The sequence below is a fragment of the Tursiops truncatus genome, chromosome 5 (assembly GCF_011762595.2).
Source record: "Tursiops truncatus isolate mTurTru1 chromosome 5, mTurTru1.mat.Y, whole genome shotgun sequence".
Taxonomy (NCBI): domain Eukaryota; kingdom Metazoa; phylum Chordata; class Mammalia; order Artiodactyla; family Delphinidae; genus Tursiops; species Tursiops truncatus.
Window position 1 is genome coordinate 75,030,536 of NC_047038.1, and position 22,053 is coordinate 75,052,588.

A 22,053-nucleotide genomic window follows, 5' to 3' on the forward strand; every position below is an offset into this window, starting at 1 on the left:
CTGTTCTTTTGTAGCTGTTGTCCTACTACAACTAGAATAATTATTTGACCTTGGCTATGTTTTTCATACTTGTATCCTTAGCTCATGCTGGGCATATAGTAAATACTCAATAATTATCTGTGGAATGAATGAAAGAAAAGATGGGAAGTGAATCAGAATATGTCTTGAAAATCATTTCATGCTTTAGAGCTGTAAAGAATATCAGTTAAATTGAACTATATGAAATTGCCAGTATTAGGCTACTTATGACTCCTGAAAAGGTGATTTCTATGGTAAAAGTTAATAATTGTGTTTATTTAAAGAAAGACTAGTTGTTTTGACCTTTTTGTATATATACTATATTAAATTCAAGCTTAATGTTAAAATTGCCCACATTATGATCAATTGTTTACAGGTAAATTTTCTTTTAGTGCATTTTCAGGTCATCAGAATGTACCATGTGATGATTTACTGCTTCACTGTGTAGTACTAAATAGTACCTATCCTTGTATATGACAAAAGCAGAGGACTTTGACTTATTGGATTTTATTTAAACTTTTAATTTTTGCTTTTGTTTTTTTTCTCTTTTCCTTTCAGCATTTACCTCTTTGATACCTGGCAGTTATAGGTGATATACGAAATAGCTAATGATTTTTAGTAACTTACATTGTAAAAGTTATTGATACAATTTATTTGGCTGATTATACATTTTATATGCAACATTGTTTTAATATTTTATACTTTAATTTGCAGAAAGAGAACTTACTTTGGAAGTTGAGAGGATGAGGCTAGAACATGGAATAAAACGACGAGACAAGTCACCTTCTCGTTTAGATACGTTTCTGAAAGGTATAGAAGATGAACGAGATTTTTATAAGAAAGAGCTAGAAAGACTCCAGCATTTAATACAGCGAAGATCTTGCTCTCGAAGTCATTCTACATGTGAAAAAATTCCAGTAATTAAGACACTAGAAAAGGTAATATCTCTTTATGAGAGTAATTGATAAGGCAAGAAAGTATCTTTATGAGCAAACTTTTATGGTTTATTATTGTATTAAATCTAACGTTATTCTACTTGCTTTTAAGAAGTCTTTCTTAATTTTGATTTTTGTTTTCTTCCATGACCTGTACTTTAGGAACACTGTATTAATTAGGAAAACTACTTAAGAACAAAGCAAAGCATACTGACTCCTGGAAATTAAGGAAAGATTGAATAGCTCATTATATATATGGGAGGAGTGCAGGGGCATCTGAGCTTCCAGAAACTGGAATCAGGAACTCATGCTATTGGATATTCCCTCTCTTTCTATCCTTTACTTTCTGTATCAGATGCATTTTGTCTCTTGAAGCAAAGTGGCTTTGTTTATATGGCTTCATGCCATTCCCAGCCTTGGACCAGTCAGAAAGCCAGGCCACATTGTACAGACCAGTCATCTTCCATGATAACTATGCAACAGGGGAAGGTACAAAATGTCAGTGAGTGCTGGACAGATCATCCCATTTGTCCACTACAATCACATTTGCAACTCGGTAGTCTAAAGACATATATTACTTAAAGTTAACCATGATTTATAAGAGATTAAAAGCATGTGTCTCTATTTTAGGTCTTAATTATTTTCAACATTTTATAAATATCATTTGGGTTCTTTAGATTTTTCTTTATTTTAAGCTTTGGAGCTATGGGAGTCCTGGAGGCTTATGTGACCCTAATGTTGTCTACACACTAGATAAAATTAGGGGAAGTTAGGAGTAAAATCATTAAAACTCAGAACATTTGATTTCAGACTTGGCTCTATTAACCAACTATGTCATCTTTTTCCTGAAGATCTCTGTCCATTGTCAAATGGTTTTGAGTCATTTTCTGATTAGACTGTTTTTTAACCTCATTGGCTAGTGGCTGAATTTGACTTACAAAGTTTAGTTTAAACACTATGCTGTGTTATCTGTTACAAGCACAATGAATTGGTGGAAAATGCAGTGTAAGTTAATTTATGTGTACTGAGTTGTTTTCAAGCTCCATATATACCTAGGGATCGGGAAAAATCACTGAATTGATAACCTTCATTGTGTCAGACAATCTTCTACAAGATGGTTGATGAGTTTAATCAAGTATTTATTAAATAGAACTGAGTAGATAAGTACCTCAACGCTTTTAAATATTTGATTTGTTTGCTTGGTGTGAATTCATAATTGAAAGACAAATTGAGATGTACTGGTAAGGTACTGGTGAAATTGGGAGAGACTTTCTCCCCCTTCAACTTATTTACTTCTTGAAATATTCTAATGTTACCTGACGTAGATAAAGAATTCACTTTCTAAAGTTTAGAAAGTTGGGACATTGATAGCATTTTAAAGTCCCAGTAATAAATTCCAGGCATGGTGGGGAATAATAGGTGATGTACATGAGTGAAATGGATGGAGTGTAAGACAGTTGTGAGTGCTGGGAACTAGAGTAAATTCCCACCTAAAATTGGGTATTTTAAACGTGCTTAGAAACACTTGTTGGCAGACAACAAAGACTTCTCTAAAGCTGAATTAGGTACAGGCTGTGAGTTTTCAACCCCTGCCTTATGGCAAATTGTTAGGCAGAGTTTCTTGGGATTGCAGCAACTCAGTAAAATATTGACATTTTTAATATCAATGATTTTTGTCAACAGTACACCCATTGATTCTCTGTTGTCTGTGTAGGGACGGCACTGTCCTCTTTCACGTTGTACTGACTAGGGTTCCAAATGTGAGTTTTGAGTATAGTGTAGCAGAAAGTGCTTTGGATTTGGAAACCTGATAGAAGTTTCAACTCTGCACACTGGCTTTATGACCTTAGGCAAGTTACCTAACTTCACGTTTCCTCATTTGCAAAGTGAGGAAAGTAACTACAGCCTCTTGTGAAGGTTACATGAGATAATTTGTAGAAGGGTTCAGCATTAACACCTAGTTCCTAGTAAATGTTTCATTTCCTTATTATTTGCTGGTTCAAAGCACATCAGGTCTAGGTAGAAAGTTAGGTTCAGTTCAGTAGACATACACTTTGAATTGTACTATGAATGAGACACCCAGAATATGCGATAAAGAAGACCTGTTTCCTATCCTCACAGTCTTTAGCATTGTGTGTGTGCCTGTGTGTGTGTGTGTGTGTGTGTGTGTGTGTGTGTGTATTAGGAACAATGGAGTGGTAAAAGGGAATTATTAACACAAATATAAATGCCTACATACAAGATCTATTTGGAAAAGTAGAGAATTCATTCATTTTACTGGGTACCATGCTAGGTTCTGAAGATGTGGTAAGACCAGATACCTACTGTGTCCCTGATAGAGCTTACATTTTAGTGGTAAAGACACATTAAACACCCAATCATGTAAATAACTTTATAATCTCATGTAAAGTAAGTGTTAATGAGGAAAGAATACAGGAAAGATTCAGAATGCTATGAGAGTACATTGAGGGAGATCTGAATTAGGTTGGAGAATCCTGAAGGACTCCTTAGAGAAAGTGATGTTTAAGCTGAGACCTAGACAGTAATGAAAATAGACTGTCAAATCCTTATTCATTGAGCTCTCCTTTCTAAAACATAGGCAGCCCACCTCCCTTCTGTAAGATATTTTTATTTAGATACTGTTAAGTTACAGATTTTCTTTTATTGTTATTTAAACCTTGATTAAGTCCTCACCCTAATCGCTTTTGTCCTATAATACATCTTGTCCTTTAAGGTGTCCATATAGCTAATCTCATCCATTATGCCTTAATTTTGCTTGTTTAACCAAGAGGATAACTTATTTCCAAGTGGCAGGTGAAGGGAACTTCACAGATATCTACCATTTACCAAGTCTATATTGGTCATGGTATGTGCACAGTAGATACTGAATAACATAGATTAGGATGCTTCCCAGTGTACCAAATTATCAGATTATCACTATCTGGAGCTTCTGCATTTAGTACTTGAACATTAATATACCACAGATCCCAAGTCTACATTTACTGTATTTATTTTCTACAATAGCTATGAAGATAGTGGATTTTTTGAATTGTACTGGAATAATAGGCAAAATCTTGTTTTAGAAGTGTTGGAAGTAGTTGCTTATTCAGTGAACATCCCTAATGTACACCGTCTGGTAGAAATATTTATATTGGGACTTTCCTGGTGGTCCAGTGGTAAAGAATCGGCCTTCCAACGCAGGCCACGTGGGTTCGATCCCTGGTCGGGGAACTAAGATCCCACATGCCGCAGGGCAGCTAAGCCTGCGCGCGCCACAACTACTGAGCTCGCCCGCCTCAACTAGAGAGCCCGTGTGCCACAAACTACAGAGCCCATGCTCCCTGGAGCCTGCACACCACAACTTCAGAAGAGAAAACCCACACTCCACAACTGGAGAGAATCCCACGTGCCGCAACAAAGGGCCCGTGAGCTGCAACTAAGACCCGATGCGGCCAAAAATAAATAAATAATAAATCTTAAAAAAAAGAAATATTTATATTTATCTGATTGCAAAAATAGACCTCACATAGGTTTGAAGCTGGGATAGTTGGGGTTTGGTGTGCTAGGGAAATTGATCTTAGATTCAGTCACAGAAGACACTGAGGAATGTGCTGGGCTGTACAGTTACTTGTACTGGATGAGCAGCTATACGCATACCCTCTTAATTCCTCCCCTGGAGAGGGTCATAAACTAGGGATTCCCAACAATCAGTATGAATCAGAATCACCTGGAGGGCTTGATAAACCAGTTACTGGGCCCTGTCCCCAAAGTTTCTGATCGAGTAGGTCTGGGGTGGGCCCCAAAACTTGCATGCCTAACAAGTTCCCAGATGCTACATGCTTCTGGTCTGGGGATTATACTTTAGTTACCACCAGTATAAACAACTCAGGGAGAATGACAGTTGAAACATCTCATGGAATCTGATCAAGTAGTATCAGTGGCAACTGGGTCCCTTGCTGGGAACTTGAAGGCCAGGAAATTTGCCCCAGTACTGCCAGCACTCTCTCTCCTTCTCTCCTTATAGATTAAAAATTGTGTTCCTTAATTACATTAAAGGAAGTTGTGTTCTTTTTGTCTGTTAGCATCTTTCAGTCAGTCTCATCATCAGCATCCTTGTGGCAACCACATGGTGATAATTATAACAAATGATAACTTCTGTTTTTGAATTATGTTTCAGGGTGATTACAACTCAGAAATTCATGTGATCACAAGAGAAAGAGATGAACTTCAGCATATGCTAGAAAGATTTGAAAAACATATGGAGGATATACAGTCCAATGTTAAATTATTGACAGCAGAAAGAGATAAACTAAGTGTCTTATATAATGAAGTAAGATATTGATTATAATTAAGCCAACAGATTATATAGCACCAGTTAACTGTAATGGTACCAGTATATATCCTTTAAATTACTGTAATATATGGACCTTAGTGATTTTCCTTCAGAGTTAGAATTAATAATAGTTTCTACTATCATTCTGTTCCCAAAGCAGAGATTTCTATTGCTTTTTCATATTTATTCTTCCTCTTTTCTAGCTTATCTATGGGTCAGGTCAGTTAGAGATAATTCCCTATTTCTAAAACTACTGAATGAGTCTCAGCCTGACTCTGAGCCAAGTGTATCCTTGGGATTCAGACATGTTGGGGTATGTCTATGAAACAGTGGGTAGCACTCACTAATTGGATATTAAGGACTTAGCCTCTAGGGATAGGGAGGGGAGATTCAATACAGTTTGGGCTAATTATAAAGCCTCAGTTGTTAGAGGGCAAGGTGAGTCTGAGCAAAGCATGGTGTTTATCACCAAAATTTGTTCCCATACCAATCTCCCATGAAATCCTATTGCTTTTTTTAGAGGGAGAGAAGGACATACGGGTTAAGAGGCCAAGTTGAAAAAGCCGTTTTCACTTCTGGTGCTTTTTTGGGATTCTGCAGTACAAATTGATCCACTTCTGGGCTTTTCCCACTGTTACCTTAGATTTCTGCTTTCTTGGGACTGCTTAGTTTATTACTAGTTGTCCATGTGCTATTTGGTTTCCCAAATTTTGTGGCTGGCACTTCCCTCAATCTCCTTGTCCTTTGTTTTTATTATTACTGTTATTACATTAATCCTTTTACTCTCATTTTGGTGGCATTTGGGAAGAGAGCAAAAGTAGCATATGTTTAGTTGCCTTTTTTAAACTGGGAGCATGTCCAATGTTTTTTAATTTATATCTTTAATACATTAAGGCTCAGGAAGAACTATCTGCACTCAGACAAGAATCTGCCCAAACCACAGTCTCCCATAATACTGTTAGTCTTATGGAAAAGGAAAAAGAACTTGCATTATCTGACTTAAGAAGGATTATGGCAGAAAGAGAAGCTTTAAAAGAAAAGTTAAAAGTACGTATTGACTTAATTGACTTATTTTTAAAAGATAATTTATTGAGAAAAGGGGAGGTCTTTTTGTATGTTTTCCTGTGACATGACTATTTTGAATCTAGATCAGGGGTTGGCAAACAATGGCACATGAGCCAAATCCAGAACGCTGTGTTTTTGTATGGCCCGTGTGCTAAGAATGGTTTTTACATTTTAAAATCATTGAAAAAATATCAAAAGAAAAATATTTCATGAGACATGAAAATCATGGAACTCAGATTTCATTGTTGATAATACTCATTAATTGGAGTACTCATTCGTTTATGTGTTTTGTGTAGCTTTTTTTGTGCTGCAGTGGCAGAGTTGAGTAACTGCGATAAAAACTGTATGGTCCACAAAGCCTAAATATTTATCATCTGGTTCTTTATAGAAAAGAACCAACCTCTGATCTCAATAGGAAGTCCTTCATGTGGAGGGGCATTATCTTTTTTTGCAAAACAACTTCATTGAGATATTCACTTTACTATATAATTCAGCCATTTAAAGTGTACAATTCTTTGGTTTTAGTACATTCACAGCCTTGTTCAACCATCACCACAATCAATTTTAGAGGATTTTCATTACCTCGAAAAGAAACCCTGTACCCAATAGCAGCCACTCTTAATTTTCCCCAGCCTCCTCAGGCCTAGACAACCACTAATCTACTTTCTATCTCTAGATTTACCTACTCTGGACATTTCATATAGATTGAATCATTCAGTAAGTGTTTCTTTATGTCTGGCTTCCATAGCTTAGCATAATGTTTTCAAGGTTCATCCATTATGTAGTATGTATCAATACTTTATTCCTTTTTATTGTGGAATAATATTCCATTTTATGGATAGAAAATATTTTATCATTGGGGTGGTTTCTACTTTTTGGCTGTTATGAATAATGGTGCTATGAACATTTGTATACAACTTTTTATGTGGATATATGTTTTCATTTATCTTGGACATATACCTAGATTCATATGATAACTATAACTAACCATTTGAGCAACTGCCAAGCTGTTTTCCAAAGTGGCTTTACCATTTATATTCCCACCAACAGTGTACAAGAGTTCTAATTTCTGTACATCCTCACCAATACTTGTTATTAGGTTTTTTATTATCATCATGCTGGTGGGTGTGAAGTAGTATCCATTGTGGTTTTCATTTGCATTTCTCTGTTAGCTAATGTGCTTACTTTCAGTGCTTATTTGGTCACTTGTATATCTTCTTTAGTGTCTATTCAGATCCTTTGCCCATTTTTAAATGGGGTTGTCTCATTATTATTGAATTATAAGAATACTTTGTATCAATATATTCTCAATATAGTCCCCTTATCAGATATATGATTTGCAAATACTTTCCCCCATTCAGTGGGTTGTCTTTTCATTTTCTTAGTATTGTCCTTTGAAGCACAGATAGTTTTTAATTTTGATGAAGTCCAATTTATCTATTTTTTCTTTTATTGCGTGTGCTTTTGGTATAATATCTAGGGACAGTATTTTATATTTTATAATCTCCCCCAAAATTTTAATATACATAAAGCACTTCATACTGCTCAGTACATTATAAGAACTCAATATTAAACTATTATTGTTAACTATTACAGAGTCCATAGTTTACTTCCAATAAATATTATTGAATTAATGCTTAGAAATTAGTCACTAAGATTAAGAATAAAAACATTTTAAGTATTATAAGGGTAGTCTTTATGTCATAAATTTTCAGTTAAAGTTTTACCCCTACAAAATACTTTTAATTGGGATCCTTTGGAATATTGCCTTCCAGAAAGTGCTTTTTTATAAAAATAATTGTTAAAATTACCAAATGGAAAACTTCTGTGCAATATGGCAAGTTTTAGTACAAGCTACTGGTTTAGCCTTTTCCATATCATTGAAATGACTAAGGAATGTAAAAACAGGATTAAAAAAATGCACTTGTACCAAAAACTCAGAAAAAGTGACATTCATATGACCAGAATCTTTCTGGATTACAAGAGTCAGGATTTATGAGTTTGCAATAGGTCTTTTACATAAAAACTGAACTAATCCTCTCAGTCTTTAAGTCTTCTCTAGTAGTTTCCTGTTGTTCCACTATCTATCTACCCAGTTGTTGAACCCAGGCACTGAGTCCTCTTTCCCTGAAAGCTCCTATCTCTCATTTAATCACAAAGTCCTATTGATGCTACCTCTTAAATAATAGTTAACATTTATTAAGCCCTTTCCATGTGGGAAGCTCTGTTCTGAGTGCTTTTTACAAGAGCTATCTCAACAAATCTTCACAATTGCCTTTTTAGTCAGGTAATGCTTACAGATGTGGTCTCTGAGTTACAGTGAGTTTAAATAATTTGCCCAGCCAACAGACACGTGAAAAGATGCTCAACATTGCTAATCATCAGAGAAATGACATTCAAAACCGCAACGAGATATCACCTTATACCTGTCAGAATGGCTGTCGTCAAAAAAAAAAACACAAATAGCGAATGTTGGCAAGGTTGTGGAGAAAAGGGAACCCTTGTATACTGTTGGTGGGAATGTAAATCGGTGCAGCCACTGTGGAAAACAGTATGCAGGTTCCTCAGAAACCTAAAAATGCAACTACTGTATGATCCAGCAATTCCACTCCTGGGTATATATCTGAAGAAAATGAAAACACTAATTCGAAAAGATATATGTTCATAGCAGCCTTATTTATAGTTGCCAAGATATGGACACAACTTAAGTGTCCATCAACAAATGAATGGATAAAGAAGATGTGATATATACATATATATATATATATGTACACACACACACACACACACACACACACACACACACACACACACACACACACACACACACACACACACACACAATGGAGTACCCACTCAGCCATAAAAAAAGAATTAAATTTTGGCGTTTGCAACAACATGGATGGACTTGGAGGGTATTATGCTTAGGTAAGTCAGAGGAAGACAAATACTGTCTGTTATCACTTATATATAGAATCTAAATAAAACAAACTAGTGAATATAACAAAAAAGAATCAGACTCACAGATACAGAGAATAAACTAGTGGTGACCAGTGGGGAGAGGGAAGGGGAGAGGAGCAAAATGGGGTAGGAGATTAAGAGGTACAAACAACTATGTATAAAATAAATAAGCTACAAGGATATATTGTACAGCACAGGGAATACAGCCAATATTTTATAAAAACTATAAATGAAGTATAATCTTTAAAAATTGTGAGTCACTATGTTGTACACCTAAGACATATAATATTGTGGATCAACTATACCTTAATTTTAAAAAAGCAGTAATAATAATTTGTCCAAGATCACCTGCTAATGAAGTCACAAAGAATCTGGCTCCTCAGCTCACACTGGTTTCTCTTCAATCAGCCTACTTGTTTCTGTTCCCCTGCTACCATCCTATTCTGGCCATTATTCTCTCTCAACTGCACTAGTGTATTAGCGGCCTCTCAAATCTGTATTTCACACTGAAGTCAGAGTCATCTTTCAAAGATATAAATCCGATCACATCACTTCCTATTTAAAATCCATTAACTGTTTTCAGGGACTTCGATGATTGGCCCTTGCCTACTTCAAGGTCTAGCTTCTTTTCCCCAAGCTCATCCCCCCTATTCCTCACCCCTCAGTTTCTCAACGCTAGGCTTAATGGACTTTTTCTTGCCCTCAACTTTCTAAGGAAAAAATCCTTCACCTCTTCCAGTCCCCTCACCTGACTAATTCCTGTTCATCCTTTATAGCCAAGTTAAACATCATTTCCTCACAAAGGAAATGAACCCTAGATCCTAGACTCCCTTTCAGTATGTCGCCATAAAGTTCCTTTTCCTAGCAGAATATTCATGGATTTTATTTTAATATGTTTAAGGTTTGTCTTTAATAGACTATAATGTCTATGACATCAGAGACTTTATCCATTTTACTGTATTCCTAATACCTTACTTGGTTCTGGGTATATAGTATGTACTCAATACCAGTTGAATGATTTAATAAACAAAAAAATGCATACAGCACAGTGATCTTTTCAATGAAATATATAATCCAAACATCAGATGTCTTTACTTATTTTTAATGAATAAGATGGATGGAAGTAAGAATTTGCACGAAAAATTCTCACAGAACACCAACATGTCACTTGTCCTAGACTTAGCATCAGCAAAAGTTGGATAAGGTAATATAACCAAAAATAACAACACTCGTGTTTACACTGTTGACCAGCTCATTGTTGAAACTGATCACTTGCATGGCCCTGTAGCGTTCTGCTTCCTGTGTCTTTCTGATCCCATCTGTTCTTCCTTTATACTCTTTTCCTCTTTCATCTCCTCTCATGAGGGCATTCTCCTGAGCTTACTTAACCTGCTGGGTTTTTCCCTTTATAGTTGTGCTAATGGATTGATCTGTGCAAATCTTTATAAATGAACCCATACCAATCTGTGTCTTCTGTTATAGTCATACATGGAGGTAAAGCATAAAAGATGAGAACCTCTTGTGTTTTTGTTTTCAACCAAAAGCATTGTTTTGGTAAAATTTCGAATGATTTTCTTTCTAAAACATTTCTATGTTATAAAAAGACAGATAAAATAGTACTGTAGACTTGCATTGCTTACTTTGGTAATTTTGTTTTATTATCTGACGTGAGTGAACATCTATAAAATTCTCTTACAGAATCTCCATGAAATGAGTATTTTGGGAAAATCAGAATTAGAGAAAACTGTTGAACATTTGACATGTGTTAATCACCAGGTAATTTATCAAACTGAATTTGGGGTATATTTTGTTGTATGAATGACTATTTTAATTATAGTTTTAATGTACTGTATGTTTTTTTTGTTTGTTTGTTTTTCTTTATCATTTTTTTTAATTCACATCTTTATTGGAGTATAATTGCTTTACAATATTGTGTTAGTTTCTGCTCTATAACAAAGTGAATCAGCTATATGTATACATACATCCCCATATCCCCTCCCTCTTGCGTCTCCTCCCACCCTCCCTATCCCACCCCTCTATGTGGTCACAAAGCACTGAGCTGGTCTCCCTGTGCTATACAGTTGCTTCCCACTAGCTATCTATTTTACATTTGGTAGTGTATATGTCCATGCCCTCTCTCACTTCATCCCAGCTTACCCTTCCCCCGCCCAGCCCCCATGTCCTCAAATCCATCTTGTACATCTGTGTCTTTATTCCGGTCCTGACTCTAGGTTCATCAGAACCATTTTTTTTTTTTTAGATTCCATATATATGTGTTAGCATATGGTATTTGTTTTTCTTTTTCTTTTTTTTTATGTTTTTAAAATTAAAAAATAATATGTTAGAGAAACTGTATAACAGTGACTAGGAGTATGTACTCTGAAGGTTGACTACTTAGATTCAAATCCATCTTTGTCACCTGTTACCTGTAGGCAAGTTTCTTAAACTTTTCATCCCTTAATTTCTTTATTTGTAAGATAGAAATGGTGCTAATACTTACTTCTTAGAGTTTTTGTGAAAATTAAATGAGTTAATAGATATCAAGAACTTAGTATAGTTACTGACATATCGTAAGCACTCAGTAAGTGTTAGCTATGATTATTGTTGTTTTGCTCTTGTTTAAAAAATCATGTAATACAGACTTAGAGTAAAAAGTGAAAATCATTTTCATTCCTTATTGCTCTCACTAGAGATAGGGCTTTTAACAAATTGGTATGTGTTCTGATAGTCTTTTTTGCTTTCTGTGTTTTGTTTTGACTAGTTTCTTTTTCCCTGTCTTCATTGTTTTTATTTGTCTGCTAATTCTATCATCTGTTTCTATCAGCTTTGGGCCACTTGATTTTTTTCCCTCTTCCTCATAGGTTGTATTTTCCTGCTTCTTTGTATGCCTGCTAACTTTGGATTGGATGTCAGACATTGTGAATTTTATTTTCTTGGTTGCTGGAGAGCTTGTATTCCTAGAAACACTCTTGAAGTTTGTTCTGGGATACGCTTAAGTCAGATGGAAGTAGCTTGTTACTTTTTGATTTTGCTTTTAAGCTTAATTAGGTGGGACTAGAATGGCATTTAGTTTCGGACTAATTTTGTTTTACTACTGAAACCAAATCTTTTTGAGTACGCTCACTACCAGTTGCCTCATGAATTATGAGGTTTTCAAATGACTGATGGGAAAAGAACCTATTCCTGGCCCTGCATGAGCCCTCAGTACTGTTCCCTCTAATTCTTTGATGGTTCTTTCCCTGGCCTTGGGTAGCTCTCTGTGAGCTGTGCTCTCCTCAGCTGAAGATTCAAGGGGCACCCTTTATAGATCTCTGGTGCTCTTACTCTGTGCAGTTCTCCTCCAGTATCCGCCCTGCGAATTCTAACGGCTTTGGCCTCCCTTGACTCTCAGTCCTGTATTCTGAACTTACGGGAATCACCAGGTCCAGCTGGTTTCTTTCCCTGTGCCACAGCTTGGAAATTCTTCAGGCAATAAACTGGAACAATTATAGGGCTCATCTCACTTGTTTCATCTCTCAGGGGTCACTATCCATCATTGCCTAATGGCCAGTGTTTTGAAAACCATTGTTCCATATGCTTTGCCCAAATTTTTAGTTATTTCAGGTAGAAGGGTCCCTGTCACTCTAGCCTGCCCAGAATCTGAAAGCAAGAATTAATGAACTGGAAAATATATCTGAAGTACTAGAAGTCATTGGAAGGAGACTAGGAGATAGAAAATATAAAGTAAGTTAAAGCCTTAGAGAATAAAGTGAGAAGGTCCAACATTTATTTAGTCAAAATTCTAGGAGAATATAATAAAATATGGGAGAAGGCTGTATTTGAAGACATAATAACTGATACTTTTCTAGGTATGATAGAAAACACAGGAATCCTCTGATTCAGGATGTACAGTGAATTCTAGTAGCATGACAAATCCTAAGCAAGATAAAAAGAAAATCCATACCATTTTTGTAGCAATAAATAATACAAGATACCTATGTATAATTTTGCAGGATCTTAATAGAAAACATTTTGCATCCTTACTGAAAGACATTAAGGAAGACCTAAATAAGTGGAGAGATATATCCAATTTATTAAAAAGGTGACAGATATTATGTTTATAAAATAATGTAAATTCTTGCCAAATTCATCTGTAGAGTTGATGTAGTTTCAGCTGAAATCCCAAGAAGATGGCTGGGTGGGTGGATGTGTGTGAGAGTGAACACTGACAATAGATTTTAAAATTTACATGGAAGCAAAGAGCCAAGAATCACAAAGAAATTTTAAAGAAGAACGTGGTGTGGAACTTGTCTTACTAGATATAAAGGCTTTAGAGTCATTAATTAAGATAGGGTGGTAGTGCTCAGGGATTAAGAGAATGATAAAACCCAGTAGAGAGCAAACCCACAAAATTGTATCTGGGACAATTGTTAATATATATGTATATAAAAAAGTAATTGGGGACTTCCCCCGTGGTTCAGTGGGAAAGACTCTGCACTCCCAATGAAGAGGGCCCAGGTTTGATCCCTGGTCAGGAAACTAGATCACACACGCATGCCGTAACTAAGAGTCTGCATGCCACAACTAAAAGATCCCACATGCCGCAATGAAGATCTCATGTGCCGCACCTAAGACCCAGCACAGTCTAGCTAGATGGATGGATGGATGGATGGATGGATGGATGGATGGATGGATGAATGGATAGGTAGATAGATAGATAGCTAGCTAGATAGATATTTTTTTAAATAAAAAATAAAAGAGAATTGGATCCTACCTAAAATATACCAGACCCAAAAATCAGTTCAAGGTTACTTGCAACCTTGAATGTTCAAGAAATAGCTACAAATTTTAGAAGAAAAATCTTTTTTACCTTGACAAAATAATAATAATAGCAATCATTTATATAGCATTTACTGTGTGTCAGGTACTATTCTCAACATTTTATATATATTTATGTATATAATTTTAATTCTTACAACAACCATAAGAAGTAAATGCTAATATTATCCTTATTTCACAGATAAAGAAACAGAGGGGAAGCTTGCCCAAGATCACACAGCTAGCAGGTGTCAGGTGCCAGTGTTTGCTCCTAAACAAGACACAAATAAGTTTATTTCTTTAAAGAAAACATAGATAAATAGGACCACATTGACAAGAACATCTTTGTTTATCAAATTGCCATAAATTGAAAAGACAAGCCAATAATGCAGAGAACAACTTACTATACATTTAACCTAAAAAACCTCAACAGAAGATGTGAATTGACACTTCATGGCAGAAGAAATTATAAATGGTTAATAAATATAAAAAGATGTTCTACCTCAATAAGAGGGAAAATACCAATTACAACCACAGCAAAATCATTTCACATCCATCAGAAATTAACAAGTTATAGCTAGTATTATTAGTTTTGTGAAGCTTCTGGGAGTGCAAACTGGTCGTACCTCTTTGGAGAATAATTTGGCATTGTTCTAGGTTAGCAAAGGCATACTCTATTAGCCAGCAAATACATTTCTAGATATGAACCCTGGATCAAAGTCAATAAACTATGGCCTCTAGACCAAATCTGGTCTCCAGTCTGTTTTTGTAATAAAGTTTTTATTGGAACACAGCCATGCTTATTTGTTAATACATTGTTTATGGCTGTGTCTTTGTTACAGTAGAGTAGTGGCAAAGGACCATATGGCTCACACAACCTAAAATGTTTACTCTCTGACAGAAAAAAGAAAACAATCTGGATGTCAGTTGTGAGGAAAATAAACAGTGGTAAGTCATACAATGGCGTGTTACAGAGCAACAAAAATGAATGAATAATAGCTACAAACATCAACATGCATGAATCTTGCAAATATGATGTTGAAGAAAACATGCAGTATGATTCTGCTTATGTAAAGTTGAAAAACATGCTAACCTAAACTGTAAATTGTTTGGAGATTCATACAAATGTGGTGTGCTAAGGAAAAGCAAGAAATGAGAAACAGAAGACTCAGGTTAGTGGATACTGTGGGCAGGAGTTAGAGGATGTCACTGGAGACTGCTCACAGTAGTGTCAAAGGTTCAGGTAATATTTTTTAAGCCAGGTGATGGGTACACAAACGTTCCTGTTTTTAGTCTTTATACCACACATGTACTCTTGTTTGAACAAGAATTCTGGAAGATTTTTAGTGCAAAAAAATTTTTTTTTCCTTTCCCACCTCCATATCCCACAAATTACCATCCACAACTCTCTTTCCTGGTGTTTACTTCCCTGTTTCTAAATAATGTGCTCGTGCTATTTAGTCTTTATTGATTTAAGGTTATTTAGTGAGTCTCCGTGATGGTAGATGATGGATTAGCACTCCCCTTTTCTTCCCCCATTACATAGTTTAATTACATATTTTGCTCACTTAAGTAGTTATTGTTTATATTACCAAGACTTCTCGTGGTTTACGGCTCAGCCAAGTGGGACAGTACTACTCTTACCTTTTTTCTTGTAGACCATTTTCCTGGAGTTAATAATTGCTTTTGTTTTGTTTTGCTTCATTTTGTTTTTTGTTACTTTTCTGTTTTTCATTGCTAATTTTTATCAAGAACTCCATCTCTGCCACATGCCTTTCAATATTTTTTGAGTTTTCAAACTTAACCAGTTCTGGTCTTTTTCCCCCTTTTTCCTCCTTCTTGAACTTTCTGTCTTGATTCATTATGGGCTATGTCTCTCCATAGCTGTCCTCATAAGACTTTCCCTGTCCCCCTCTCCTGTGTTGAACCTCATGTTTTCTTCTTTTCTTGGTTTGTTCCTTCATTATGGTATAGCATCTTCTCCAGCAGTTTCCTGAAAAAGAATACATGGGAGGAAATTTTTTTGGTACTCTACTTTTCTGAAAATGTCTTTATTGAACTTTTATAATTTATGATTTGGCTTAGGCATGTGGCAGTCCAGATTGGAAAATTATTTTCACTAAAAATTTTGAATACTGTTCTCCATTGGTCTTTCAACTTTCTTTGAGATGTCTGATGCTATTCTTTTCTGAGTCCTCTGTACATGACATGTTTTTATTTCTGAAAGGATTTGGGGTTTTCTCTTTATCTTATGTCTTCAATTTACTATACTCTTCTGTTTTCTCTCTCTGGAGCTTTATTTGTTGGTTTTAGACTTCCTAAAGAGATCTAATATTCTTATCCTTTCTCCTTTATTTTCTCTTTGACTTTTTGTTGAACTTTCTGGGAGATTGCCTCAACTTTGTCTTTTAGCCCTTCTATTGATTTTTTAAATATATTTGATTTCCAAGAGAACTTTCTAGAAAGAGATAACTGGGGTATGAGTGTCCCAGTATATAGACTTTCAGCCAATCTCCTTGTTCAGTTGTCTTTGTGACCCCCCCCCCTCACGGCTTCATGCCTCCACGTGTTGAGCTTCTTCAGGCTAAGTCAACTGGCTGCGCTCATTGGTATTCCCTACTGTGGCCATTTTAGGTCAGTGATTCTCTACTGGGGCCAGTTCTGCCTCCTAAGAGATATTTGGCAATATCTGGAGAATTTTTGTCTGTCACAATTAGGGGAAAAAGTACTTATTGTATCTGGTAAGCAGAAGGCAGGGATGTTGCTAAACGTCCTACAGTGCACAGGACGGCCCTCACAACAAACAATTATCTGGCCTCAAAGGTCGTTAGTTCCTAGGTTCAGACCCTGCTTTAGATTGTATATATCTTTCTTCCACTCTGAACCACTCTCTGCTCTGTCTTCCACAAGTTTTTGAAGTCACTTGTTCACCCTTGTTTTCTCTCTTGTTCTCTCTGTCCTTATGAGTATATAACCTTATTTCTTTACTGTCATTTTAGCACTGTTTCCAGAAGAAGGGTGTTAAAAATGTGTGTGGTCAGTCTACAGTTTCAACTGGAAGACTGAAATTTATCACTAATGTTTCTTGGTTTTGAATTTTGTATATAGATCATTATTGCATCTGGAGTTTATTTTTGTACGTAAAATAAAATAGAATCTAGCTAATTTTTTGTCTTCAATGAGTGGCTATCCCAGCTCTATTTTTAAAAAGTTTATTCTTTTCCCACTTTCTTAAAATGCTGCCTTTTCTAAACTTACATCTGTGATGTATCTGCTTATCCATATGTGAAATCCATACTGTCTTAATTATAGTAGCTTTTTCATTTATTTTGATATCTCATAAAGCAAGCCTAACTGCAGTCTTCCTCCCGCCCCCCATTTTTACTGTTTTTTCTTAACTTTCTTTTTTCCTAAATAAATTTTAGAATGAAATCTGAGTCACCCATCTAATTTTAAAAAGGTTGTGTCAGGATTCTTACTGAAATTTTATTGAATTTACAATTATTTCAGGAAATTTTAATCCCTTTCCGATATTGTGTTCCCATTCAGAAATAAGGTGTGTCTTCACATTGTCAGGTTGTGTTTTATGCTCTTCAGGAACATGTTACAGGTTCCTCATGTAAATCTTGTCCATTTTGTGTTTGGGTTACGGTATTTTCTGCTCTGATCTTTCTTCAGTTCAGTCCTAGCTACATTTTTTTTTAGAAATTTCTCAAAATTTTGGCCTGCTAGTGGTTTCCCTTCATTGCTGTTATGGATACATTCTTTTCTTCCTTTCTTGCCTTTCTTTTTTGGTATCTTTTCTTTGATTTCAATGATACTGAAGAGGAGAGAGAGAAAAATGTGTTTGCCTATTCTGACATCTAGAACCTAAAGTGTACACGTGACTTTTAAAGTGTTTTTAAATAAATCTAATTTATTTCCTTAGTTTTCTTCCAGAGTGCTTAAGGAAAAGAAACTGAGACATATACCTATTAATTTTTAAAATTTAATTATAGCTTGAAAACGAAAAATGTGAATTAAAGTCTAAAATGTTAAAAATGAAAGAAACAATAGAGTCTTTAGAGAAAAAAGTAAAACTCCAAGCTCAAAAACTTAGCCATGTGGCTGGTGACTCATCTCATCAGAAAACAGAGATGAACTCACTTAGGTAAGTTTATTGGAAGTTTCATTTCTCTTCTGGGAACAAGCTTGTTGCTATATAAGGTTCATAATGGTGGCATTTTGAACTAGGCCTTTGAAAAGCAGTAGTTCTCAAAGTTGGCTTTGCAGCAGAATCACTTGGGTAGCTTTTGTAAAGTATGGATTTAGGGACTGATCTCTGGAGGTTCCTGTTCACTGAGTGAATCTGGGTAAGTTTTGAGTATCTGTACTTCTAAAGACTTTCATAGCTTGATATGATTGCAGGCAAATTTTTGTACCTACCTCCTTCTGAAATCTCCCTAACAGATACAGGTGTACTTTGTTTTATAGTGCTTCAATTTATTGTGCTTTGCAGATGTTGTGTTTTTTACAAATTGAAGGTTTTTGGCAAACCTGCATCAAGCAAGTTTATTGGTGCCGTATTTCCAACAGCATTTGCTCACTTCATGTTTCTGTGTCACATTTTGGTAATTCTTGCAATATTTCAAACTTTTTCGTAATTATTATATTTGTTATGATGATCTGTGATCAGTGAGCTTTGACTATTACTACAACTCACTGAAGGCTCAGATGATGGTTACTATTTTATAGAAATAAGGTTTTTTAAATTAAGGTGTGTGCATCGTTTTTTTCAGACATAATGCTATTGCACACCTAATAGACTACAGTATAGTACAGACATAACTTTCATTTGCTTATTTTTTTAATGGCTTTGAATTTTTAATTTAATATTTTTTATTGAAGTATAGTTGTTTACAATGCTGTGTTAGTTTCTGGTGTACAGCAAAGTGATTCACTAATACATATATGCATATATATATATATATTTATATATATACACACATATATACTTTTTCATATTCTTTCCATTATGTTTTGTAACAAGATAGTGATTATAGTTCTCTGTGCTATACAGTAGGACCTTGTTGTTTATTTTATATATAGTAGTTTGTATCTGCTATTCCCAAACTCCTAATTTACCCCTTCCCCCTTCCCCCTTCCCCTTTGTTAACCGTAAGTTTGTTTTTTATGTTTGTGAGTATTAAACATAATTTTATATGCCCTGGGAAACCAAATAATCCACATGATACACTTTATTGCCATATTTTCTTTACTGTGGTGGTCTGGAACCAAACCCACAATATCTCCAAGGTATGCCTGTACTTCAGATTATTTGTACTCTTTAGTGTAGAATTGCTGGAAATTACAGAGTTTTTTGCTACCTATGTCATTGTTCTTCTCGTTCTTCTTTCAAAGAAATGTAAAATCAGAATATTTATATACAGAGTCTAAAAGGTGATGTGTCTGAAAAATGGTAAAAAAAGTCAGTATGGCCCAAGTAGGCTGTATCTACAGGTTGAAGTCAGGTAATAAAGAACTTGGTATGATAACCAAGAGTGTCTGGATTTTATCTTATAAACATGGAGAACAAACAAATTTTTAACCAAGGGGGTGACTTCCTACCATACCTCTTAGGAAGTGAACTCTCACAAAAATAGGGAAGGTGAATTTGGAGTCTTAAGAGACTGATGGCAGACAATGGAGACAATGTGTCTGGAGTGAAACAGTGGCAATGAACTTGGAGAACAGTGGCGAGATTTAGGAAACATTTGTTACACAAAATCAAAACAAACTATGTAATAAGACCAAGAACTGGCTGTTTGTCTGTTTAATTAAGGAATACTGTTTAGGAAGAACTAAGGTAGAAGCTTCTTTTTCCGTTTTTTTTTTTTTTTCCTTGCAAGGCACTACATACATCCTATGAAGGAGAGCTACCTGAATGGAATGGCCTCTCCCCCTCTGGTTCATGTCTATCTATGTTCAACTCCAAAGTACAAATACCATGGTATATTTCTGTCACCCAGAATTACTAGTCTACCCTTTTCCGTTTTGTGTCCAGATGATTGGAGCTGCATTTAGTCCATTTTGCTTTTTCCTTCAAACTATAGCTATAACTCCCCTTTCCTTCCCTCATAGGATACCCTTTCCAGTCTTATAAGACAGAGCTTTCAGTGCCCTCCCTTGGATCCCCTACCGTGCAGCTCCTTGGGCGTTTTCTCCACTATACTAATACCCTTTTCTCTTACCCAGCCTCCTACTTCCCTCACCTAGGAATAATCCAGTCACTGTTATAGGAATGGGTTGTGGAGAATTTTCTCTTTACCTTGTTATAGGAATGGGTTGTGGAGAATTTTCTCTTTACCTTTGTTTGTCTGTAAACAGAGACAGGTAATAATGGGGGGATTGCAGGATTCCATAACTTTTTTTGCTCTGACAAATATCAGACTTGTCTCTGAGGAAGGTGTGTCAGTCACATTCTCCATATCAGTATACATCAGTAAACATTAGAACTATGAGTTCAAGCTGTCAGATTCACATCCAAAGCTGAACCCAGTACAAACATAATACCAAGAACTGTATGGAAATGAAGTCGCCTTGTCCAAACCTCATGCAACTTTTGATATGTTTAATAGAGATCTTGCTGTCGCTTTAATCACATCAAGTTCTGTTTCCCTTAACATGAAGACATTTAAGAAGCTGATACTCAGATAGATAAAGCATATATTCCTTTTCATCCACCTGGTGGGCCCATTTTCTCTTTCCCTTCCTGAGTTAGGCATTTTTCATCAAATTTCAGTGCCACCAAACAGTCTTTTCTATATCAAGCACAGTCTCTAATTGTCCAAATAGAGGATCTTTGGTCTAGTCTCTTGGTGCAGCAGCAGAGGACAATAGCCTTAATCCTCACCACTGCTAGCTATGAGCCTCTAAACATTTAGATTTCTGCAGCTGAAAATACCGTCAGACTGTTTTCATTTCACCTTAGTCTTTAGTTATTCTGTGTACCTTCTTTAAAACTAGAGGGTTATGTACTTATCCAGGATCAAATAAATGCATTAGCTGATTTTCCTGGGAAGAGCCCATAAGCTCTAGTTAGAGTTATTATTATGGCAATAAGTATCAGCTTTTATAGTAGAGTGTGTTTGTATATTCAGAAAACCAAATATAACTGGTCTCCTTTGAGAAGTATTTATTTGTTAAGGGAATTGAGAACCATTTTAGATAAGGCTCATAGATTCCTTAGGATGCCTAAGAATTATCTTCTGGGCATGTCTAACATTTTTTTCTACCAAGACAGGAAGAGGAGCCAGGGCCCTAAGTAAAGACAGCTGAGCTCATGGAACTGGACTTAGAAGGGCCAAGGGACCTAGGACCACCAGATATAAATCATCATCCTTTTGCAGAAATGTGACAGAAAAGCCAGTCCTTATCCCTATTCCCCTCTCTCAGTTATCAAGAGATGATACTTTCTCAGTTAGTGGTGGTCATAACCATAGAGTCTTGAAGACATCTGAAATAAAACAGGGATACCAAAAAAAAATCCAGCGTTACTGGGCTTCCCTGGTGGCGTAGTGGTTAAGAATCCGCCTGCCAGTGCAGGAGACACAGGTTCGAGCCCTGGTCCGGGAAGATCCCACATAACGCAGAGCAACTAAGCCCATGCACCACAACTACTGGGCCTGCACTCTAGAGCCTGCAAGCCACAACTACTGAAGCCCATGCGCCTAAAGCCCATGCTCCGCAACAAGAGAAGCCACTGCAATGAGAAGCCTGCTCACCGCAATGAAGAGTAGCCCCACTCTCTGCAACTAAGAAAGCCCATGGGCAGCAACAAAGACCCAACGCAGCCAAAAATTAATTAATTAAAAAAAAACAGGGATACCATATCAATCTCTCTTTCTTCTAAGAGGCCATTAAAATTCCAAACCTATGCCTCTTAGATAGAGCTTCAGCTCCATT

At 36.0% G+C, this 22,053-nt stretch overlaps 1 protein-coding gene across 9 annotated transcripts in view; it reads left to right on the forward strand.

The window, feature by feature from the left end:
• The window catches only part of CEP135 (centrosomal protein 135), a 79,525-nt gene that overhangs the window by 32,005 nt on the left and 25,467 nt on the right, over positions 1 to 22,053 (forward strand). For all 9 annotated transcript variants that reach the window (XM_019928146.3, XM_073805294.1, XM_019928143.3 and 6 more), the window contains 5 exons: positions 733 to 956; positions 5,131 to 5,283; positions 6,181 to 6,333; positions 11,011 to 11,088; positions 18,108 to 18,259. In XM_019928146.3, coding sequence (XP_019783705.1) covers positions 733 to 956; positions 5,131 to 5,283; positions 6,181 to 6,333; positions 11,011 to 11,088; positions 18,108 to 18,259 — 760 coding nt within the window. The remainder of the gene's footprint in view (positions 1 to 732; positions 957 to 5,130; positions 5,284 to 6,180; positions 6,334 to 11,010; positions 11,089 to 18,107; positions 18,260 to 22,053) is intronic.